At 36.0% G+C, this 25,402-nt stretch overlaps 2 protein-coding genes across 3 annotated transcripts; both read right to left on the bottom strand.

The window, feature by feature from the left end:
• Window positions 1-455: 455 nt before the first annotated feature.
• Window positions 456-13,347, bottom strand: LOC145233625 (phosphate-regulating neutral endopeptidase PHEX-like). Of its 2 annotated transcripts, XM_080098389.1 has the most exons (20): window positions 13,207-13,347; window positions 11,850-12,180; window positions 11,456-11,594; window positions 9,700-9,806; window positions 9,465-9,527; window positions 9,239-9,400; window positions 8,990-9,073; window positions 8,493-8,689; window positions 7,912-7,971; window positions 7,421-7,609; window positions 6,995-7,122; window positions 6,068-6,290; window positions 4,625-4,807; window positions 3,816-3,984; window positions 3,457-3,511; window positions 2,853-3,051; window positions 2,587-2,652; window positions 2,405-2,506; window positions 1,991-2,067; window positions 456-1,523 (listed from the first exon to the last, which is right to left on the bottom strand). In XM_080098389.1, the coding sequence occupies exons 1-20, from the start codon at window positions 13,342-13,344 to the stop codon at window positions 1,424-1,426; spliced, it is 2,772 nt and encodes a 923-aa protein (XP_079954515.1). In that variant the 5' UTR covers window positions 13,345-13,347; the 3' UTR covers window positions 456-1,423. The 2 variants fall into 2 exon arrangements, with proteins under 2 accessions (XP_079954515.1, XP_079954516.1); XM_080098390.1 differs by lacking the exon at window positions 7,421-7,609.
• Window positions 13,348-14,342: 995 nt separating this feature from the next.
• On the bottom strand, window positions 14,343-23,993 carry LOC145234398 (phosphate-regulating neutral endopeptidase PHEX-like). Its single transcript, XM_080099135.1, has 20 exons — window positions 23,955-23,993; window positions 23,309-23,582; window positions 22,909-23,035; window positions 22,662-22,786; window positions 22,515-22,568; window positions 22,074-22,235; window positions 20,979-21,062; window positions 20,628-20,827; window positions 20,225-20,284; window positions 19,424-19,612; window positions 18,938-19,065; window positions 18,649-18,871; window positions 17,919-18,101; window positions 17,395-17,563; window positions 17,106-17,160; window positions 16,745-16,943; window positions 16,381-16,446; window positions 15,991-16,092; window positions 15,611-15,687; window positions 14,343-15,389 (listed from the first exon to the last, which is right to left on the bottom strand). The coding sequence occupies exons 1-20, from the start codon at window positions 23,991-23,993 to the stop codon at window positions 15,290-15,292; spliced, it is 2,616 nt and encodes an 871-aa protein (XP_079955261.1). The 3' UTR covers window positions 14,343-15,289.
• Window positions 23,994-25,402: the final 1,409 nt, after the last annotated feature.

The raw sequence follows: 25,402 nt of genomic DNA, 5'->3' as shown, positions 1-25,402 counted from the left end.
CCTGCATTACAAGTCATTTTTACAGCATGCATGGCCCAACGAATGTACAAAGACTCAGTTGGGGTCAAGCTTGACGTGAGGTGTGGTCGGCTGTTTTTGTTTAAAATACTGTTACGTTTTTATTTTGGTATCGTTCTCTGACATCATACTAATCTATGTTACGTCGCTGTAGCGAATTATAAAAGAGATGTGGCCCAGCAAGTCTTGGAAGCGGGCAGTTGGTGTTGAACAAGCTATGTGTTTCATCTGATATATCTGTGTTGCTTTTGGCATCGCTTTCATTCTTTTAATATTTTAATACAAGTTTCGTTTGGATACTAACGGTCCGTTATTGCAGCAGAACCAATAAGAGGCATAACAATAAAGATTGATGATTCAAGTGCATCATCAGTAAACGTGACAATGTTGATAAGCATTCTCTTGTACTTCAAAGAAACCAAATATGGGCGATAATATACCGTTGAATCTTTGTATTTTCTCGATTTCTTGGACGCTTAAATCATTTTGTTGTCTCAAAAACACACAGAAAATAAAAATAACAATGCCATAGTAAATAGATTTCACATACTTCATAACAACACGATTTATCCTAAGTAATAAATTATCTTTAAAAATGAAGAACAAGGTTTCAAAGCAAATTTAACAAATAAATTGCACGAAGCCATTTTAACAATAAATTGCATGATGACAAAATTCCCAAGTGGCAAGATAAATAATTAAATACGAATGCAAATAGTTCCTTGGCGACACAAAGAAATACATTTTTGAAACTCAGGGTACATATTAATTTGTTCAGTGGTAAAGCTTTCCACGGCAAATACTATGATGAATACAAGCAAAGTTAAATTGGTTTAAAACAACATTTTAAAAAAAACATTTTTTTAAAAAAAACGTCTTTTATCAACAAAGTAACTAAAAAAGACTATTACCATATTGTATTTACTGGTGTTTTTTTAGGAAATTTGGAAAAAAAACGGTCGGGATATCATTTAATTTATTTGACCTCTAGCCTTTTTCAAAATTGTACAAACCACATTTGCTACGATTGCTTGCAAACATAGAATTCCGTGTTTACCCCCCATACAAATTGGTTTGAGGCTATTGGCGCTATTTCTTAGGAGACAAGATCTTAAAGGTGCAAACAAAATTCCAAAAGTTCAATTTCAGTTTAAAGCAAACCCATTTCGTGTATTGGTGATCAAAGAAAATGAAAAACAGATATTAGGATTCTGTTACATTCAAAGAAGGTAGATTGTCGATAGGCAAAAAACTTGTATATTTCCGTTTTACTATTTAGGGGTTGCATACAGGCAAATAATATGCTATATTGTGCGTGGGAATGACACAAAGTCATTTCAATCATAGTACACGTGCAAATGTGATTTGGAAAACAAAAACCCTATAATATTTCACTTGCACCATGTTACCAAATAATACACTTCTTTACGGGGTTCATGTAGGAACCAGACGGGCAGTTGAAAGTTTTGGAGAACTGGGCGAAATTCTGCAAAGAACCTATTACCCTGTAAGTGTAATGTATTGGTTAGTTACGTACTTATATGTTCAGTTGTGAAGTTCAGAAACACATTTTCTCTACATTCATGGCTTTAAAGACTAGAAATAACAATAAAAAAAATAAGTTTTTCAGTAAAAACACTGATTTATTATTGTGCTGCAAAGATGTCCAGAAAGGATTTTAAAATCAAATAAGTTTTTAAGAAGGTAGTGGATTATTCTTTAGTTGTGGGATTAATTCACACCTCTTTGCCTTTACTTTTTAGTCAGGATGATTATCAACAAAAGGACAAATAACTAAGCTGTGTTTTTGTAATGTTAAAGGTGTCGGTAAAGTTGCGTTTTTGACAATATAACTAAAAAAGTAAATTGAAGTTTTCGGCAAACCACTAAATCAAGCACGTTGTGTTCACAGCACTTTTAGACAATGTAGTTACTCATTAGGTTTAATGGCAGATTATATCTTTAGCCTCACCTGAATCGACCTGGACTGTGCACGTCTTTTACGATAGAATGAACAGCGCCAGCATGTGTCGCTTTCCCGCATCGAACCTGGTAACATATTTTTGAGGAAATGTTCGAAAAGAAATCATTGTATGATATTTTTAAAAAACACAGGTAAAAACTCAAAAAATTACTTGTCAAAGTGGATTGCGTTTACGACACTTTTAACGTTTATTTTGCCAGCTTTTTATCAACATGCTACATATTTTGGAACGAAACCCGTTTTCGACAGTAAACAAATGAACCCAAGAGTTTATCTTAGATGTATTTTTGTTGTTCAATTTTTGATGTCACCGAATCCTGCAAGTACTGTCCTTATTTAGTACATTTTGAGATAGTACCTATATAAACTTCAAAAAACTGTATCACCGAGTACGCTACTTACGTTCGCAAAACCGACAAAAAACATTTGATCATTTGTAAATCCGGTCGTCGGTTCAATTTGCTCTCCGGTTAGGCCTTTTGATTTCAGCCAAAGATGATAACCCTGAAACAAAGACATAAGTGTAAAGGACATAAATGTTATATCACATAACAAATTCACGCAGTATAGAATAAACAAGATACCTTGAATGACTCTCTAATGCCACCGTTGTCAGCAATATTTTCTCCTAGTTCTTGAGCTCCGTTTAGCTGAAAAACAATTTGGTGATTTTGGCAAACATGTTTTGACTTTACTTCTTAAAGTTATTTTTGTTATTGTTCAGCTAACTTATAACTTATTCATTTATGTCCTGTACTGTTTAGGGTGCGACATACAAAGGATTGGAGCTTATCATGATAAATAAGCCTTCAACCACTTTATCTCAAGCCATTAGCAGCTATACACTTACGTTCATGCCGGCTGACTCAGAGAAGAAGTTACTGTACTGATGCACCATACAAGATGTCCTCTGTTTAAACTGCGCCAAAGAGGCTGCACTCCACCAATTGTTCAGATGTCCATACAAATCGTACTGACGACCAGTGTTATCGAAGCCATGAGTTAACTCGTGCCCTAGAATGGTTCCAATGGCACCAAACTGAAACATACTAAAAAAACGCGTTGATGTGAAAATGGTTTGAATCTGTACAAGCATCGACCGTAAAGACTGGTTAAGTCTCGCCTGTTTAATTTAAGTCTGGCCTGTTTGACTTAAACGTTCTATGCAATAAAAATGTTACAGTTGTTTTTCATAATAATGAATTGTTTACACTTGCTTACAGATACTAAAGATGCTAAAGGACAAAATGACGTTTTTTGAACTTAAATCAATAGATATAAGGCTATTTAGTCTTCATCCACCAAAGGAATGAACTGGGAGGTTATAATTTTGATTTTAATGTACTTGTTTTTACATGAAGTTAAATAAAATTTTGAAAAGTATTTTGAAAGTATATTTTTAATAGCATGTAAAGAGATTAAGTGCAAACGACAGTAGCTGATTATTTCTTCACCTTGGAAACTTGTCACCCCAGTAAAACGGATATTGCATCTCACCAGCGGGAAGAGCTACACAAAGAAAGAAATATAAATATTCAAAACCTAATTTACATATGCTCAAGCTATATGTTTCAAGCGTACTAAAACATTTTCATACACATCAAGAACTGAAAACGTTGAGCGGGTCGTGATTGAAAATAGATAAATTCCATTAAATGTTTGAAACAGTTAATTGCCAGTCGCCCAGACCATGTACCTTCATTACACTTAGGACGCAGTAAAGACCAATGTAAAATTAAACTCAATAAGGTGCATTTCAAATGACCTACCAAATGAATTGCAAAATTTACATATATCTGTGTAGTTAACTTACTGATTCTGTTGTGTGTTGGACTGTAGAAGGCATTCACCATCGATGGCCTTGTGGTAAAAGCATCAATGGAAGCATTATAAGGTTTTCCAATGAGTTTAAATTTATCCTGTGCGATGCTTGTCAGTATACGAAGTGTGTTACCGAAGTAATCCCACTTTTCTACTTTCAACTGTAGAAATAATTGAGAACGTTAACGCAAAAGCATAGAATTTGAATATATTTAACATTTCTTGACTATTTATATACGTACTTAAATCTGTAATATTTGACCTATTTGCCTGACCAGATACGTCGAGTATAGCCTACCAAGGTTGCGTTTTTTGTCTTTACTGAAGCTATGCTGTATCATGATTTTTAGGGGGTAACCTACTATTTTACGAATGGAAGTTTCATTATGTCTTTTACCGCAAACCATTACTAAACGTAGCAGCCCTACTATGCAAAGGCCAGGCGTTATTTTAGGATTTGGAACCGGTCTGGGCATTCAAAACGCAAATATTTCTTTGATAATGTAGTACAGGGATCGGCAACCCTTTTTTTAAAAAAAGGACCGTTTTTTAACCTGAAAAATTATCGCGGTCCGGCGTTCAAAAAGCTAAAAATATTCAGCAAAACGACGAAATTAGTTTATTATCCCCGGAATACATGGGCAAAATGTTTTAAAGTATTTAGCCTGAAAATATATATGGCCAGGTAACAAACTCCTCGCAGACCGGCACCGGGCCGCTGACCGGCGGTTGCCGACCACTGATGCAGTACACATCAGTAACCAGTTTTGTGCAAGGTATATGCTTATGCATTCAACTTACGTGAGATACTTGTTCATCAAGGTAAGTTGTGTTTTTGTAAAGTTTTGGGTTGTAACCAATATCAGCCGTAATTGCGAGGGCTTTGCGTTTTGCGTAATCCTTTGTGGCCTTGTCCATCCATGTAACTTCGGAGTCCAGAAGGTGAATAAAACCTTTTCGGATGAAGTTAAACAATCTGAGCGCCTGTGAAGTAACACACATCGTCAAGCTGTTGTCACAATTGACTTTAAACGCAAAGAATAATATTATATTTTACATAAGTTTTCGAGTTGTAAATCTAGGTGAGCTTTTTCATTCAAGTTTGAATAGAACCGAATTGATTGGGGCCTACTTCAATTGCCTTGGGCCTGGTTTTGTGCTTTTACTTTCAGGTACGGCTCAATTCGAAACCACTTGCAATCCATATTAGACTATATTATTTTTACTTGTGTATCAAAGTCTACTGCAAATATGTTTTTTTTTAAACTAATGCCTTTTTAAATTTGAGTATGAACAGATTTTAACTTTTGTGGGCTTTAACTTACCCAAAAATCGAATTTACTTCTGAGGGGTTGTTTGTTGCGCGTAATTCAAACAATAATTTCTTTTGTTGCCAACAAGGCTTTGATCGCATTGCTTTTAGCGAAAGCAAATTTTGGAAGTGTGTTGTGCTTTCTGACCACATGCTTTTCAAAATATTGGTCCTGTCAACAGAGTTCACCAACTGATTGTTACGATAAGAAGGATGTTGAACGCGTAGGGCAGAGTGATAAGGAAACGGGGGCGAAGCGAGATCAAATGTCTAGCGGCAATATAGCGTTGGTAAATGGATCAGTATAATGTATGCGATTAAATAGTATGCGAATCCATTTTGTGTAGATCACTTGGTAGAGACCCTTGGTGTGTTAATATAACCGAGCTCACTTTTTTGTATACCTTGGTAACTTCTTTTGTATACCCGGGATGTTTTCGATTCAAACTTATTTAGGAGGACAAAAATGTTCTTTTTAGTTAATTGGGAGGTTCAAGAACTATTTTCTGCCCAACCTAAAGTTTGTAAATTACCACGTAAAACAGCGTTAGTTATTAGACAAAAGTCGAATAGCCAAAGTAGGCTACTCTGCAACGTTTTCTTGCCATTTTCTATAATTCTGACAGTAACATTGATTTTACAGCTGTAAAGACATAAACACGCAATCAGTGCTTAACCAATGTCGTACTGGCCAATTACTGACCATGTCAAAACTATATATAAAACACAATCCAGCTGGTATGATTAGGCGGTAAGAAAACACTTCTTCATCATACTTAAGATGAACATGAACTGAAGAGACCAGCTGACTCGGTACAACTCCTATAATATAGGCCTGGCGACTATGATTCATCGTACTTAACTTTGAAACTTAATTCTGAAGATCATCCGTAAGAGAGTACAAAAGTTTTCTAACACTGTGTGTAACTTACCGCCTTCTTTTTGGCTGGCGAAAAGTATTTGTCGATAAAGAGTTTGCTAGTAGCTCCCTTCATCGTGTAAATCATGTTGTCAGCGCACTTGTACTTTCGTGTTGGAAGCGATCTTTTACCCACCATCGCTTCTTCGTACCGCAAGTATCTTTTCTGAAACCTTAAGCTCAGGTTCTTGATTCTGTGTTTCACTATACGCCACATCATGTAGTTCTGCACTGTCCTGTAAAGTTAATGAATTCGTTTGAGTTTCAAGTACAATTATATACATGTGCTTATTTGTAAGAATGCTGGTATACCGCAAATGCACAAGACCGCAGATCCACATTTTAACTTTTACTTTCATTAGGTAATTTTGCAACAAAAGCTCAAGGCAACACCCTTGTATACAACGGTTAAAATCACAAGCATATAGTTTCTTGGTAGAGCTGCTAGAACACCATACCTCACGACAGACCCACATTTAGGTAATTTTCGGTAAGTGGCGCGAAGAGCTGAATTTTTTATTTTGCGGATATGAAGTAGGTTTAAAAAAATCATTATAGAAACTAAGTCCTATTGCTAGTTTTATTTAATTTTGAACGCTAATACCTTATCACAACCACAATAGCCCTAACCATGAGCATTGTTAGAGATAAAGTGCTCTTTACGACAACTATCGAAAATTAGCTAAATGTGGGTCTGCTGTGAGGTATGGTGTTAGTAGATTTTCCTAGTTTCTTACGTTAAACAACAAAATCCTTGTTCGCTTTTATTACCAAAATCGGGCCATCTGTGTACCACAATGGCTAAATACTACAGTGGATTTGTATTATTTTTAATGAGGCTATTTTGTATTAGTTAATCAGGAGCTGTAAGTAATATTATAAGCTTTAACAAACCAACCTTTAAAAATGGATTTTTTTGTTTTTTTGAAAAATGGTTTACCTTTTTCCAGCTTCCTTGATCAATACCTGAAGATTTTTGAGATAATTTACATTCCATACTTGCACAACGGTTGATTCGCTAATGGGATGAGACAAGATCATAAGCTTGAAAGTTGTCAGCCAGTTCAACTAAAAAGAAATGTTCGCATCGACAGTTTAGTTTTAGTGGTAACATAAAAAAACGTTATGCTTTGTTATAACCTGAGAATAAAAACCAATGCTGTTTGGTATCTAAACCAATGTTTTGCGCCAGTTTACAAATGCTATGCTGAAAATGTTCGATTTGTTAAAAAGTAACCGTTAAATTACTCTCCAACTTCATAAAACGACAATAGGTTTTTACGAATATACAAACAGAAAAATGTCTATCACAAGGCAGACATTAAAACTTGGCAATTTGTCCGGCAAAAAACAAACAAATGCTTACTTCCCCGGGAATTTCGTCTTGCATTTGTTTGAGAGTCATGGAAGTGTAATAGTCCCAGTCGTAAGCTTTATGATAGGCCAACTTCTTTTCAAATATTTTTACGTCACGAACATCCCGATCGACAGTTTCTCTGTCGCCGCCCAGCATAAGAGCTGTATCTCGCATTAAATCGTAATAAGCGCTCAGTTTCTAAACGAAAGATGTTTAATTAGTTTGGAATAGAAAAATTGTACTATAGTTCAGAGCACCAGATGGGGAAAAAATCATATATTCCAAAATAAGGGCTCCAGAAACGATCAGACTCCTGATATGGAGGATTTTATGTGTAAAGTTTTGTTCCATTTCTTCAAAATAGTTTTGCTGTGTAGTGGTAATGAATTAGCAAAGCCATTGCCAACCAAAATGACCCTAAATTTTTGTGTGCATGAAACTAACTTTTGAAATGAATTTGCTTTTTCGGTACATCTAACGAAGAAATACAAAGAACTCACATCAGCATAACGTTCTTCCAGGTAGTAAGCAAATGGAAGTGCCATCTTTCCTTTCCAAGTCTACAAAATAATTTGTCAATGTTGATGTTTTACCTTATAAGAATATTTTCTTAAATTTTGCAACCTAGACCGGTTTTACAGTCAGTTTCTACAGCGTATGTTGAATGTAGTCAAACAAAGGCAAAGTAAATGATTAATGATTTTGAATTGTGGATTCTTAGAGCAACAGCATGTCAGTTACGCATCAGGAAGGGAAAGTAGAACGCCGAACGGGGTGCAACAATGTGTTGTGCAATGCCGGATGTAACGGATTTACATAAACAGGGTCACAATCTGTCCTCGAGATTTTTCACTACAATCTACATTTGTGTACTACAGATATTTGCAAACATTGATCTATCTTTTTTGAAGTAGTATATGATATCACCTATAGACGATTTTGGTACTTTATCAGTACAGAGATTTGTTCAAACATAATTTAGCCAAAAATACTTGTAATTCAGCAAATACTTTTTTACTCAAATATAACTTAGCAAAAATACATTTGTAAAATTTGGAAATATTATACAACTAGAATATACCTGTAACACATGGACTCCGTTCTGTTTTCGCACCACTACTTTCAGGAGAACTTGGTTGTTGTATAAACCACGAAGCTCGGCAACAGTTTTATCGACAAACAACGTGTTTGGATCCCACGTTGGGTCAATTATAGGCCAAGCCAACTTTTTCTCCAAAAACTTCATCAATGGATTCGCGTCAAGCAGATTAATCAATGCTAAAATGTAAAGAAACCCCATTTTTGAATGTGTAAATGTTATCCACAAATTTGATAGGATTAAGCTAAAGGAACAAAATAGGTTGTTAATGCTATTCATGTTATTGAAACAGTATTTGCTCCCTTGATACTGGTTCTTTAGCCAACCAACGTTTTCGGTCCTGGTTAGTACGCTACCTAGGGAGACGTATAAGTTGCCCTATGAGAAAATACTGTTTCAGCAAGAACGTAGATAGATTTAAACTATTAGAAACGTGTTGGTATTAAGCAATGTTCGGCACATTCTTTGGCAATCCTTACCTGTATTCATGCAAGCTTTGTATGCAACTTTAGCTTTTTGCACAGCGGAACAATCTGTCAACTTGTTTGGAAGATTAAGTAAATCTGCAAGAAGTATAAGTAATATTTTATATAAGACCTCAACATTGTTTTTTATAACCATAACAATCAATTTTGTCATTAGACGTAAACTGTAAGGACACCAAATCACTTTAAAAGCAAAAAACATTAAACACCAGCAAAATTTTACACAATAACTGATTTTTTTACCAGCAATGTCGTAAATCACACGGTCTCGAATTGTTGTGTAGGTAAGGAAATGACTTTTGGAAGGAGGAATCGGATTTTCTTTCAACCAACGTCCACAAACAAAGTCGAAAAAGTTGTTGCAAGGATTGACAGAAAAATCGAATTTGTTCATGTAATACGCGGCTGAAAGTTAATATAGTTGTTTAACAAACATACTGAAAAATTGCTTACATTTTTGTTTGTTTACCTGTGGAAAAGCACTCCTTTGTTGTGCAGACATTGCTAGATGCGTTGGTGGTGGTTCCAGTTCCTACGAGTTTGCATGGATAAAATGTTGTTGTTACAAAAATTGAAACACTAATTTATATTCTGACAATAAAATGTCTATAGGGGGGCTAATTTAAGTAAAAACTTTTTTATGTAATAAATTCCGAAAAAGCAACGACTAGAAGTCACACAAACCAGCTAGAAGTCACACAAACCAGCAATGCATCGTTCTGTGCCGGATTGTAGCCCTCGAAGTTCGTAAGTCCATCTATATTTTGTGGCTTTCCCGCACAGTTCGTATTGCGGGTAGGCGTGTTTCAATCTAAAAACAAACACATATATGAGTTGAAACTATACAACTAGTCACAACAAATGGCAGCATCTATTTTGATAGCACGTTAAGAAAACACCCAAATATGTAGGCTCATCTACAACAAAGCAGAAAATACCAGCTACAGTTTAAAAAAGGGTCGCCGAACCTATAGCTAAACAAATGTATCTGTTTGGAACAGGGGTCAAACTCCCCAATACCACTTGAATCTCAAAATGTCTGAAAACAAATGTCTAGGGAAACGAACAATAAGAAAATAATGATTTTGGTATAATAGATGAATAACCCATTGAATCACAAGTTAATTTAAGCGTTTATTGTGCGCTAAGTCATTGCATTATTAAATAATCACATATTAAATCGTTAACAAGTCACGAAATTAGCATCCACGCACAAAATGTGGAGCTACCAAATTGATAAACACAAGCAAAATATATTTATAACATTTGTCGCAAACTATGACGTCAGTTTTAAGACACAAATGAAATGCTTATTAAATCTATTATAAGCTACATGAGAAATTTTGAGTCACAAACAGCTTTGTCTCGCTGCGTACATATTTGACACCCATTGGGCAAAAGATGCTTATAGTGTGTTGGGACAATCGATGTTGGAAACCATGGTATGAGTCATTGCCACCATCAAAAAGTGAAGAAAACCAACAGAATATATAGATATTGTATGTTTACCTTGCTAAACACAACACCTAAACAACACGTATCTAGCATATATATTGCAAATGAGACCTGTATTTTGCAATGTAAGCAAGGGCTGCAATATCGACAGTAGTTTCTAAATTGTTTGGCTTTTAAGATCAAGGCTTTACGTATTTGCGTAAATCACACAAGTGCGTTATCAGCCAAAACAAATCACGAATTTTGCTTTTAAAAGGTGTTTTGTATGATACAAAAGAGTCCTGTCGCTCCACACCATTTGCCAAGACACTGGTTTTATTGTGTTACTCGCATTAACTTATACTGCAACTTGAGACCAAACAATAGCATGTTGACTTTTTGCGTTCTAGTGCAGTGGTCGGCAACCGCCGGTCCGCGGCCCGGTACCGATCCGCGAGGAGTTCGTTACCGGGCCGTATAACTTTTCCTGTGGAACGGTTTAAAACATTTTGTCCATGTATCCCGGGAATGATAAACTAATTTAGGTGTTTTTATTGCTAAATATTTGTAGTTTTTTGAAGACCGGTCCGCGATAAAATTTCACTTTCAAAAACGGTCCGCGGTGCAAAAAAGGTTGCCGACCCCTGTTCTAGTGCACAACGAGCGCCTAAAAATGGCGACAAAACTGTGAACGGCGATAAAGCTATTAGTTAGCATTTGATACATGGGAGCAAAGGTTTACGAGTTAAAGGCTGTATTTTAGAAATGCAAAACAAAACTAGTTGAATCACAACCCCAAACAAATGCTTGACACCTTTCTGGTTCGCAAAAAGCGTAAAGTAACTGACCAAAACAGTTTATCTCTATAATAATTGGATTCAATTCTGTTACTATACAGCTAGTGGTGCATGCAAACAAACACAAGATAAATTGTTTTCATACATGTATGTAAATCATATATTATAAACACTTAGCAGCAAAAGCCAACAGCCTGTATCACAAATCCTTTCAGTTATGAAGCCTTACTTGTATCCTGTATTGCACTGAATATGGCACCACTTAATTTTTCCAAACATTGTTGTCGTTCTGCCACACGTAGTTTTCGCATTTGTGGTTGGTTTGACAAACGTCGAACATTTTCTCTTCATTCTTGCACTTTCACTATCTGAAACGCGAAACCCGAAATTCGGTATGGTGACAAACCAAAATTTTCCAGCTAACCACAAAGTATATGAATTTTTACAAGTGAGTATTTTAAACTAAGTAATTTTAACTATCCGTTTAAAATCGTATTTGTTTCGAGTTCCGATAATCCAATGGACATAAAAAGAGCATTGGCTTTAAAAATTAGAGGAATCGTGTTGTTTTTAAAACAAGTTAAAACCGAAATTTAAAATATTGAATGCATTATAAAACATACCATCGTCCTCCACATCATAATTTGCCAAGATATCCCTCAATAAATTCTCCATGAAGAAAACTCTTGTGTCTCTCTTCTTCATAAAATGTTGATCATCATATTCTTCAAGGTCTTCCATCTCATTTTCCTGAACATCCTCCATAGCTTCTTCTACTTCTTGATCATCCTCATCAGTTAAAGAGTCCAACTCTTCGAGGATTCGATCTTCGAGATCCTGCATACCATCTAATCGGAAGACATCTTGCTCTTCTTTTTGAGCTTTTGAATCAAGTTTTAGATCTGATTTTGCTTCTTTGAGATTTTCATCAGATATTGAAGCCATTTCCCTTTCCTGCATAAAAATGGCATAAATATGTTGTATTTTGCCAGTGCTGTCAGTAGGGTTGGCCCGATACCTATTTTTATCCGATCCCAGTGTAAACTACATCATGTACCTATACTTTTTGGGCAGTGCTTGTCCATATTGTACTAGCGTAATTGTAACGATTGTAATTTAAATTAAAAACACGATTGTAATTAAAAATATCAAACGGTTTTGAGTGAGTATGGGTTTTCCTGGCCAACGTTAAAGGATCCAATATGTTTTGCTTTTCGCTACTTATTACATTTGAATGTCTGTGCGCCAATTTGCCAAAACTCAGACAACATCAATCGGCCCAAACAATATAATTGGAGCGGGTTTAACGTAAGTTAACGTAAACGTGCTGAAAGTACCAAACTTGCGGTAATATTTTGGTTGTGCGCGCCAAGATACTAAAGCAAAGTGTACTAGACGTGTGATTCACTTCTACTATTATATCAAAAGCAATAGATTTTAAACGCAGCATAACCAATTACTCGTACAAAACCGAATCTTCGTTAAACTGCTGATTCGGCAAACTATTTGGTTTTCGTAGAAGAATTGGACGAGAACTGTTACCGAACATAGCATCGAGTATAGGGTCCCGATACAGCAATATCAGGCCATCTTGAACTTAAAGTTTTAAACTTGTGGACAATTTTAAACGGCTGTGTTTCATTTTACAGTAACTACATGATTGAATACTTGATGCGATCATAAAAACCTATATTATCTTACGTTGGATTACTTACGCAAACCGGTTAAAACATAAGCTAATTGTTTCAGCAAATATGGTACTTTTGTATGCTGTCTCAGAAAAGTTTCCTTTTCCTCAAGAGAGCGGCCCAATTGACAACGCAGTTAAACGGAAATCACCGAATTTAAAAATCGTCGAAACCGAAAAGAAAATGCTGGTTGCGAAAATCGAAATTACCCAGTTGGACAGCGCATTCAAGTAAGGAAAATCCAAGGAGTTGACTCAAAGGAAATAAGGAAACACACAGGAGGTCTACTTACCGCTTCTTCGTCGATGGTGCTGTCATCTTCGACTTCTAAGTCAAAATCAACTGAGATAGGAGCGTCAATGGCTTTTGCATTGCGACAATACACAAGAAAAACGACAAAACACAGCCCACCTAACTTGAGCAAAAACATGACGCCCCTGTTGAACAAATAAGCACTTCTTTATCTTTTATGTAACAGAGGTAGCTTTCATGGGTTTGTATTAATAGTGATAATACACGATTCGTCTTTTCGCAATGTGATCTGTTACTATAAAAGCGCAATTTTGAAAACTAATATTCTATACAGCTAACAGCGCATGCCTAAAATCTTTCTTTATGCGTTTTTTTATCGTTTTGTAACTATTTATTAAGAAACATTAAAAACTGACAATCTAGGTTGTACTAGGCTTGACCATAGAGCCTACACCATGCAAATCGAACTTTCTTTCACAAAAATTGGTATCCCTCAAAAAGCACTGCCTAATATTGTTACTTATTGTGTTCATAACAGCTATAACGCCAAACATTCAAGCACCATAATGTGAATCTAGAAAACTTTTCTTCAAAAGTCCGTTAAGCCTGCATCAAGCGAAACAATAGCGCCGGTGTTAGATAAGTAACAGTCATCTCCAGCGAGTCACTCCTGTTCAAAAAGACGTGACTGTAAAACAGTACGTCGGCGCTTCGGACTTCCATATGGGTTGGCAAAATAGCTGGTGTTGCCCACAGCCCGCCAGTTTGCAGGGAAAGGAAGCGGATCAACCTTATTTAACTCCTACACAATACTTAACACAGCCTCGTTGCAATTTGAGCTGTTTCAAGCGTTTGGAATAGCAACACAGAGTGTAATCTGTGTACAAGGAATTTGATGGGACTTTGTAAACGATTAATTGCAACTGATTTCCCACTATTGATAAACGCCTGATTTATTTTGGATTCTGCTGGCCACAGACAATGCGTGGGAATGTATGAATGTGGTAATTTACTGCTTTCTGATTTCAAACAAACCCTTATCTAAACTTTAAATCATCGCGTAGCGAATTGTAACATGTATGTTACACATTTTAATGTTGGACGTTTTTATAGATTTAGTATTCTGACACTTTACTTTTAAAGTCTGTAATAACAACTAAATTATGAAATTTCAACTTTGGCAAAGTATTACTTTTTGTATTTCTTAAACCCGAAAATAACAACAGTGCTCAATAAAGCAAATCAAAATTCACCAAATTTTATCTCATATAGTTCAGATAAGGTCTAGGCTTGGATATTTGCGAGTCTTGGATATTACATGGAAACTTTTCAACAGAAAACATATGCGACTGTCAAAAACATCACTTCACAATGCATTTTTACGTGATTATGGAAATCAATAAAATAAATCATTGAAATTCAAAGTTTCACAACGGTATTTAAAAAAGCTTATGGATCATATGACATCCGTTCCAACACGGCGTTTTACCCATAAATTGGAAGAAATTTGAAGGAGTTTTATTGGTTTGCTTTCCGTCATTTATTTTGACAGTATGGAAGCCAAAATAAGCAGAAGACAGGCGTACAAGCTTTTATTTGTTTAGTATAAGTGACAAAATATTTTGGTTATGTAATTTTGCAATAAAGCAGTGGTTCTCAGCTTCGACAGTACGTCGCTTTGTGTTTTTTTTTTATCTGTGTGTAATGTTGTACACGAAAAAATTGACGTTAAATAAGACCGGGCATAAATTAACAAAGTCAAGCAAGTTCAAATAGCGATAAATCCCAACTTTGGTAAATCTCAAGACAAGTGCAAAACCTTGACTGAAATCTTGCACTCGAAAAAGTTTGGACATTACTACACTAAAGTGACTGTACATGTAAAATCCAATGATAATTAGCGAACAAAAATTTTGACGATCCGATCACAAAGCCCAATTGCAACACAAACACAACAGTACAATAATGCTCCTCAGCTTGATTAACTACTTTGCAAACAAACATAAATATAAATGCACATAAACTGCTATTCTTATTCTTTTTTTACTCGCTGTACAACTCTTCTGGTAGCACCTTTAAAACCACGTGCCAAACTTGGGTGTGAATCATTTTTGACGCAGAATCTACCAAATGATGCACTTCTTTATCGGATTCATGTAAGAACCTAATGGGCAGTTAAATGCCTCCGCAAACTTGTCAAAGTTCTGTAAGGAACCGACTGTCCTAAAAAAATAAATATTGGTAATAGGTACTTTAATTTTAGGTGCACAACAAAAGCACTAAACAAACATGTGCAAGCACTTCGGAATGAGAAAGACTTGGGGTTGCTATCGTGCCAGAAGACATTCAAACGAACCGATCAAGAGAATAACGTCAGTTAATGTTTAACAACCATTTCAGAAGTTGGCTTGTAACACGATGTTTTCCTTAGGTTATATTCTCACCTGAATCTCGAAGGGCTGTGAGAGTCGGTATTTACCTCATGTACAGCGCTCGCATGTGTTGAATGGCCGCATCGATACTGTAATAAAAATCAAAGCAGTAAACAAAAAATAGACTGGAAATTTATTTGTAAGAAATATTATTCATACTTTTATCAGTAAAGTATTGATTTAAGCGTAAAGTAACTTAGTAAAATATGTGACTTGTAATTCGGGTTTTAAACTTAACCTACCATTAAAACGAACTTAATTCAGGCCTGACACCACTTTGTGTCATAATTTCAACAATTTGTGGGCCTAGTTTGGGATTTGTACAAAAATTAGGTTTTAGCCCCAACTGCCGCTTCGCCTAAAACAGTTAAAAATTGTACAACTTCACGTACACCACCAGCCCCGATAAAGAACATCTGATCGTTCGTAAAACCAGTTGTTGGTTCAATTTGCTCTCCAGTCAGTCCGTTTGCTTTCAACCACATATGATATCCCTACAAAACAAGATTAATCAAGTTGTGTTAAGCCTAAATCGATGTCGCGGTTTTCACAAATCTTAAAATAGCACAGACAGATAAACTGACAATGAAACCACTTTAGTTGCTAAAAAATTGAAACAGCTTTTCTACAACTAGTTTCTCGCCCACAAGCAGAAGCGGGGCTTAGGGGTAAAAATGCTACACATGAAAAAATAACCGAAAAGTGCCTTCACAAAACAGATGTTTAAACAGTTGCCATTAACTCGAACTGCTGTATTGATTACTACACAAAGTCATACGCACCACGTAGGCCTCTCTGATTCCCCCATTATCCGCAATATTCTCAGTCAAAGTTCTGGTTCCATTAAGCTGCAAAGCATTGTGGCAACTCCAAATGTTTTTCCAAATAAAACATCAAAAGTTCCAAATAGAACTTCAAATGCCCACACGGGCTACACAAATTTTGCCAAGTGCATCACAAAAATAGTAAAGGAATGCACATGTTGAAAAAGTAAATTTTTTTGTATTTTTTAAAACAGCAACTATTTAAAATAGGAAAAAGCATCACACAGTTACACGCTTTTAGTTGCTTAAACAGGAGTTACTTTAACGTATTTTATGTTACACTAAATATTTAACTGCAGATCGCCTACATGCCTTCACTTACATACAATCCAGCCTCCATTGAATAGAAGTTGTTGTACTGGTTTACCAAACAACCAGATCGCTTTCTAAACCCAGCGACAGCCTCAGCTGACCACCAGTTGTATCTGTTTCCGTGCACACCATACAGCCGACCAGTGTCGTCAAAACCGTGCGTAAGCTCGTGACCCACAATGCTGCCCATGGCGCCGTATTGAAAAACCCTTTAAACAAATACATATATAACAGGGGTGTAAGAAATTGATGTATAACTATTATTGACTGGCACAATACTTTAACGGTATTTTCCGTTTAGGCAAACTTTAGGGTATTAAAGACCACAGGTCCAACGGCGACATCAAATAAATTCATTATTTTTTACTTACCGTGGAAACGTATCCCCCCAGTACATCGGGTATTGCATTATAGCTGCCAGAATCACTGTAAAAATATGCTGTTTACAAGAGAGGTATGTGTATTAGTTTGTTCTATACAGTTTATAAAACTTTTCATTAACCTGATCACCAAATTGGTTTACTATAGGAAAATTTAACTTTGTTTACCCTCTTCTTTTAATTTTGATGTCACTTTCTAGGCAAGAAATACATGTAACAAAAGCTACCGACAGAAGACTTGAAACTGGAATGAAATCAACTGGGACCACTGACTACTTACTGATGCGGTTGTATGAGTTGCTGTAGAATGAGTTGACCATGGTTGGTCTGTAGGTGAATGGAACCAATTTTGGGTCGTAACTTTGGCCGATCAGCTTAAACTTGTTTTGTGCGATGGTTGTCAAAGCACGCAATGTGTTGCCAAAGTAATCACCAACATTGACTCGTAGCTATAAACAGAAATGCAATGGAATGTACGTTGTTAAAACTTTTACCAAGTGGAAATAGGGTGCACTTTTCAAATGAGCTCTATTAGCTTTTTGACAAACGGAATCAACACTACAATCTTAGTTTGAAACACATAAACGTTTTGTAGTTGATAAACTGTTTGTACATTTGGTGGATAGTTTAATTACTAAACTACATTTCCTTTAATTTATTAATATGTTATAACGGGCTTTCGAAACTGTAGGCTATAATTATAAACCCTGATGAAAGCAAACTGTAAACATCTATTGAGTACCACCGAAACCGGATTTTGTTTTTTGTGGAGGTTTGTGGATACTATGGATACTCCATACTCACGTGTGAGACTTGATTGTCGAGATAGGTAGTGTTCTGGTAAATTTTCGGATTGTAACCGATATCATAAATGACTGCATTAGCTTTTCTTATTGCGTAATCTTTGGTTTTCTTGTCCATCCAAGTAACTTCGGTGTGGAGAAGTTGAATAAATCCGTCTCGGATATAAGTAAACAACTCTGTCGCCTGTAAAAAATATGTATACCGCACCAGTTAAACTTTGCTTCGTTTAAGTCAACAATTCTCACAATTCCTAGTCAAGAATTTATCTACCAATGTTACTTTCAGACTTACTAATATTTGTATGTGCTTTAACGAGTAGTTTCAATATTACGTGTAAGAACGTGTAGTTTTTTGCTTTGTTATTAGTTTTTTGGAATAGTGCTAATTCTGACTGTAGCACCGATCTTGAGGGCACATTAAAAATATGAGGAAATCTTTTTACTAATTTAGTTGCACATGAAACGGACTTAAACGCAGTTTAATTAAAAGCGAAATAAACATTAAAGTTGCAAAAAACATATCACTTTTATTATTCAAACGTTTCGACAAAACTATTGTCATCATTAGTGAAATAATGACCTGTACCAACTGACAATAAGTTGTACTTATTTTTTTCATATTTGCTTCTATTTTCATACGTATGCATTGTGGTTTGTGGGTCTATTTAAAAATAGTGTAAGCAACTCATTTAGAAGTTAACCAACATTTTAGGAGCATAAACAATACTTACGGCCTTCTTTTTAGATGTTGGAAAGTGCTTGTCGATGTACAATTTGCTTGTAGCTCCCTTCATGGATAGAATTAACTCAGAAGAGCATTTATAACTCCTAGATGTAAGAGATCGAGTCCCGTATAGCGCCTTCTCATACATCAAGTATCGCTTCTGGAATCGCAAACTCAGATTCTTGACTCGGTGTTTCACCAGTCGCCATATGATGTAGTTTTGCACAGTCCTTTCAAACAAATGAAAATACAAGAAAATGCCGTACAACGTGCGGGAATTTGAACGCATTCGGTACCTTTTGCCACCGCTTTTGATTAGAGCTTGAAGGTTTTGCATGAATTTCACATTCCACACTTGAATAACAGTTGATTTCGTAATGCGGTGCGACAGAATCATGAGTTTGAAAGTTTTTAGCCAATTCATCTAAAAATAAGACTTTTAATGTTTGTTATGACACAATAATTGGAAAGGTTGGTCCACAGGAAATGTTAAGACCCTTCTATAACAAGTGTTATTGACTCATTTTTATAGTTAAATTGTAAGGACAAGAAAACAAAAGTTACATACGTAAAACTACAGATATAGAATTGAAAACGTAAAACTACAGGATTGGATATTCTTATGTAAATTTAGTTTTGAATCATAAAGCAAAGAAAAAGAAACATACAAACGCTTTTTAGTTAGGCTTAAAAAGCGTTTTACCAGCAATTAAACTGAATCATATCATGTCTTGTTGTTTCCAAATGAAAACACAAGATCATTAACAAACACAAATTCTTACCACTCCAGGAATCTTCAGTTGCATTTCTTTGATGGTCATTGACGTGTGTTGATATTTGTCATGAACTTTGTGATACGCCAACTTCCTTTCGAACTTTTTTACAGAACTAACATCTTTTGCCACGGTTTTCGGGTCACCTCCAAGCATAAGTGCAATGTCGCGAAATAGGTCGTAATAAGCTTTCAATTTCTGCAATTAAGAAAATCATACCCTGTAGTTTCTAATGAAAGTCCTGTGCCCAAAAACTTGCCTACCAACCAAAGTCTGCCGCGCGCCAAACTTATTGTGGCACATGGTAAATAAACTGGCACTATTACTATCTTGTGCGTTATAACCATGTTAATTGTGGCAATTTCTTGACAATTACTTTTTTTAGAAAACACCTTCTATAAAGATATGTGTCTGTATCAGAGATGTAAGCGGGCCCAAACCCGAATCGCTTTTGAAGAGCCTGCTTTGGCCCTAAAAAGTTTGATTGTCAGGTCTGTAATAAAAAATGACGTACACAATAGACAATAATATACAATGGCTTAAATGGGTCATTTTGGGACTGTAGGACATTAGGTTAAGTCCAGCAACTAGGTACTTAGCTGGGTAATTTCATTTCTTTGAAATTACGAACACAAGGTGTGAAATCGGAAATCGGCCTTGAACCGAACCCGGCCCGAAAAGCCCAGCCCGACTTATACGTCTGATCTAGATACTTATTTAAATTTCCTTTGTAACTAATATCTGATTTTATATTAACCTTTTTTGTGCGGTAATGGCAGATTATAAAGCAAATTGTTTTAAAAAACTTACAGCTTCGTGTCGACCATCCAGGTAGTAAGAAGTGGGAAGTGCAAGCCCGCCATTCCATGTCTGAAAATTGATCACAAGTTACAGTTTCGGTGTGTACAATAGTTTTCAAATCAATCGATTTTCAAATCAGATCAAAAAAACAGGGTAATTATTTATCAGTAGTCAGGCTCGACACACTATGTTTGCAAGTAACATGGTTGCAAAATCAAGCAAAATCCCAACTTGAATGCTTGGATTACATTCGATATTGTATAATCAGGACAATTGTTTAACAATCGCCAGGCTCAACTCAAATCTTCTTGCAAGTAACAGGGTTGCAAAATCGAGAAAAATCCCAACTTGAATGCTTAATTAACATTCGATATTGTACCCGCTTTCTTGCAAGCTTAATCTTAACAGTTACCTGAATAACATGGGTCCCGTTTTTCCTTGCTACCGTCACCTTCATGAAAACTTGATTGTTGTACAGGCCACGTATTTTTGCCCACGTTTTTTCGACGAACAAACCACTGGTTTTCCACGTTTTGTCGACAATAGGCCAACCCATTTTTGAACCTTTCAGCAGCTTTTTGAGCGGTTTGTCGTCAAGCTTGTCGATAAGTGCTGCGAACAAATTGGATATCAAACCGCTTAGTCAATCAATCTAGAACGTTAGTTTCTAACATATTCAGCTCCCTTTTACAAACCCATTGGGTCAGTAGCCCCTCTTGTCTTTACTTTAAGTTCCTTTTTATAAGGATAAGAAATTTATTACCTGTGTTCATGCAAGCCTTGTACGCAATTTTCGCCTTCTTTACAGCAGCACATTCGCCCTTTTTGTACGGTTTACCTAGTAAGGCTGCAGAAAACAACATATGATCCAATAGAAATCGTACTGATCAAATAAAAATCTTTTTGCTAGGCAAGGGAAAAAATAACTCATATCAGACAAAGTTTGCTAAATATTAAAAAATGGCAAAAAGAGCATTGACGAATTAGTTTCAGAAAGGGAAAGTGTAGGAAAGTTTTTAAGTTAGTTTTAAAGATATTTTTATTATAAAAAGGCTCCTCAAATCAAACAGCCTTAAAGTCACCTGTTTCACGTAAGTAATTACCAGAGGTCTTAACGCCATCGGTAAATAGAAACTTCTCTCTGATGTAAGTTCTTATTTGAGAGCATTTTTGAAATGCTCTCGGTAAGGGCTATTAGGGTTGGACTGAGATTTCATAGTAGTAATACCAACTGGATGAACCTGAAAAACTGGTTCCTTTACTGCCTAAACCAGGGGTGTCCAACTCGAACACACCACCGTGCCAATTTTGGTTTTAAAATATACTTGCGTGCCAACGTTTGGTACTTTTTCCAAACCATGTCTTAAACGTGTTAACGGTATGGGCTCAATCCGAAAATTTTGCCAATATGTAAAACCCTAATTAATTAGAAAAATATATGTCGTCAAATGCGAGTAAACTTGTTTGTGATACTCCAGAAACATTTTATTCCGTTTATGCGACACAAGATACAAATAGTTTGCAACGGGGCTCAAAAAACGACCAATTTAATCAGTGGGTTTGTGTAACCTTGATACTGATAATCTTTACTAAATTTGGAGAAGAATCAGTAGAAAAATATTAATTGCCTGATAAATCCTCATGTTTACCATCTGAATGTGCAGAAGAAAATTTTCAAATGCTCTGCGTGCCACTTTTGGCACGCGTGCCACGTGTTGGACACCCCTGCCCTAAACGTACCCCAGACTCACTGTTTTTTAAATGCGTTTTTTACGCCATCTATCGGTATTTAGCAAACTTTTGATCTGTTGATTCTTGTGTTAGTAGTCGTACCATTTTCCTAGCAGCTGTGTGTTACCTGCGACATTATTAAAAACCCTTTCGCGAACAATTGCCATCGTGTCGAGTTTGTTTTCGAAAGCTGGAATCGGGTTTTCTTTGATCCAACGTCCACAGGCAAAGTCGTAAAAGTCGTTGCATGGATTCACCGCAAAATCGATTCGGTTCATGTAATACGAAGCTGCAAAGGTAAAAGACAAACAATATCAACGATTTTTAAAACTTGAAAGGAATTAAATGATGTAAAGCAACCTTGAAGATTTTAAATATTAACTCAGATCAAGTTAATTTTAGATTTAAACTATTAAACAAATTTGGCTGCGAAACGGATTGAGCTTTTGTGCATGACTAAAAAGCAATAAACTGTTTGCTCCTTTTTCAAATAAAGGTTGTATATTATAACAAGTACAAGAGTTTAATGTAAAAATAAATAATGGCGGTTGCAAAGTTTGTGGCTTACCTGTCCCAAAGCATTCCGTAGTTGTGCAAGCTGTTAAATTTTGGGAGCTGGATCCTACAGAAAAATTGTGACACTTCAGAAAATAGTTTCATACAGAAATTATATGATGCCTGAGAAACAAATTCGTTTCACTTGATAAAGTCCTACCTGGAACACAGCGTTCTGTCCCCTCAATTAGCCCTCGAAGTTCATAGGTCCAACGATATTTAGTAGATTTTCCACAAAGTTCGTATTGCGGAAACGTGTGCTTGAGTCTAAACTCAAACAACAAAATGCGTTAGTTCAACCAATGTTAAAACGATGAAAACTAGTTGTATGTACGATGATGTAGGACATTTAAAACACCACATAGCGAAAATTCACATGTGTAATTGTAAGGCAAGGGGCAAATTACTTGTATCCTGTGTTGCATTGTACGTGACACCACTTGATCTTGCCGAACATAGTTGTGACCTTGCCGCAGTTGATTTTCGCGTGCAACGTTGGTTTAACGAACACTGGGCAGCTGGTACGATGGGTGGCTGCCGAAACAAAGAATGTGTTTTAATTACAATTATAAATCCTGTAACTGTTATATGTTGATCTTTGTCATTACAGTACAAAAAAAAAAACAATGGAACAAAGTGTTGCAGTTTCAAACTTGTTGAGTTGCCAACACAGCAAAATTGGTTAATTCATATTTCCTGTGAAAAGATTTGTATCACTTTGTTACGAATATAAACAATCTAAGTGTCGTATTTTTGTAGTTTTGTTTGTTTTTTTGCATTCAACATAGTCGCCATTAAAGGACTTACTTATTCCATTCACATCGTAATTACGCAAGATGTCCATCAACATATTTTCCAGAAAGTTATCCTCAGTAACTTTACTCCCCATAAGATGTTCATCGCTAGCACCTGATTCCCCCCTTTCAACATCATCAGCATCTTTGTCCAGAAAATGCTCCTCTACATCTTGAGAGTCAATCGCGGCTAAGACTCTTTCCTCATCATCTATTAAATCATTGAGCGGCAGTATGTCTTCTTCTTGATGAAGATTATCTTCGGACTCCATACCCAATTTTCTTTCCTGAGTAAAATTTGAATCCTTTGTTAACTTCCATGAACCAAATCAAATTACTAAACTGAAGCTTTAACTGTTGTGGAGTTCATGCTACCTTAGCAAGCAGCTTAGCAAGCAATGTGATTTTTGCATGGCACGCCAAACGCTTTGGGAGTTCATGTTTAGGTAGCCACTTTTTAGATAAAATTTGAAACATAAGAACTACCTCGTTTTTGTTAATATTAATGTTCTGAAAAACTTGGTTTAAAACTCAGTTTTCTGGTTTCCATTGAAATTAGCTTAAATCAAGCACTGTTAGATGTTGACAATCGAATTCATTACCATTTTGACATAACAGGTAAATGGCTTGATTTAGGACACCGGACATTTAAATCTCACCATTTCATTATCGTCAAAACTGTCGTCGTCAATCTCCATGTCAAATTCCGAAAATTCCTTGTCTAAGTACCCAAATCCATTTGTTTCCCAACAACACAGAAGCAGAAGACAAACAACTACTCCACGATAATTGCAGAGCAACATCTTGATGCTGCAGAGTACAGTTGTAAGTAGAAATGTTAAAGTATGTTTAAGACTGTCATGTATAGCTTTATTCAGTGCGGTGCATCTACTATTAACGTAATTATATGTCGTAGCTGACATTAAGGAACCACATACAGTCTTAGGTAAGCAGAATATTGTCAACCTTAACACAATATGTATGAAATACGCGTTTCAATGTTTTCACCAAAGCAGAAATCCCCTAATGACCACAAAATCCTTTATAACGTAATTGTTTAAAACTTTCTCAAGTCTGAACTAAATCTTTTCACTAGCAGTTCCCAACAAGACTAAAATACTTGATGAAGCACCACCACTAAAATGCTTTGATGAAGTACAAGATTCATTGAACAAATGTATTACAATATATAGCGGTTATCACCGACTACAAAAAATGCTGATTAGTTGCGTTACATAACTTTAATTTTAGGCAGTTATAGTTACAAAAAATAGGCTCAGATACTGACTATTGCTTTATAAAACAGGATGCGTTAGCTCTTACAGACTGTGATTATTGACTAAAAAATATCTGCTAAAGTGGACGGATATGGGAACGCCTGTTCCTATAAGGGTTTTGCCAATTGCTGGAATTTTAGCTGCTTTTATGTGCATCAAATAAACAATCACACAAGTAGTTGATTGAAAAGTGCCTTTAACGCCTGCGCCACGTTGCAATTCAAAAATTTAAACTCCGTTTGGTTCCCAAGGGAAACTATTCGGCAAAGTCGGTTTATTATGAATGCACGACAGCTCATTTTCGCTTTGTTTCCTTATTAGGATGTAGCCAATACAGATACCAAATTGCTCTGTGATTGAACTGTGAATTGTATTTGACAGTTTTAATGCATTGTGCAATTTTGGGCTACAATTTTCACCAATGGTGCCCTACACTTTTTTGCGCGTTATAATGTTTTAACGTTACGCAGCTATTTCCCGCTTGGCGATTGTTTTAGTGCTATTGTCGCTGTTTTTATTCATCAAGCAAACAAACAAAAAATGACTCAGGTTAACCATATTCCCCCTTTCATTTAGGCCTACCATTTATAACCAATGCGAAGCAACTGTCGTGGTGCACCTTGGGGTTCAATTCCTTAAAAAGGTGTTACAAAACAACTTTTTCTTGTTTTTTCTGTATCGCTCAGGCTCGAGTTGATATAAGTCCGGGATCAATGGCTAGGGCACACCTTAACTAGGGTATCAGTTGTTGTATTGTTGAATTCGCTGTAATGAACAGCCCTGCACAGACCTTGGTGATTAGCTTTGTAGTTGGTGGATTGTGTTTATAT

This window comes from Phallusia mammillata, chromosome 6 (genome assembly GCF_965637545.1).
Source record: "Phallusia mammillata chromosome 6, kaPhaMamm4.hap1.1, whole genome shotgun sequence".
Taxonomy (NCBI): Eukaryota; Metazoa; Chordata; class Ascidiacea; order Phlebobranchia; family Ascidiidae; genus Phallusia; species Phallusia mammillata.
The sequence above is the reverse complement of the archived record's forward strand: the minus strand, read 5'-3'. Positions and strand labels throughout refer to the sequence as shown.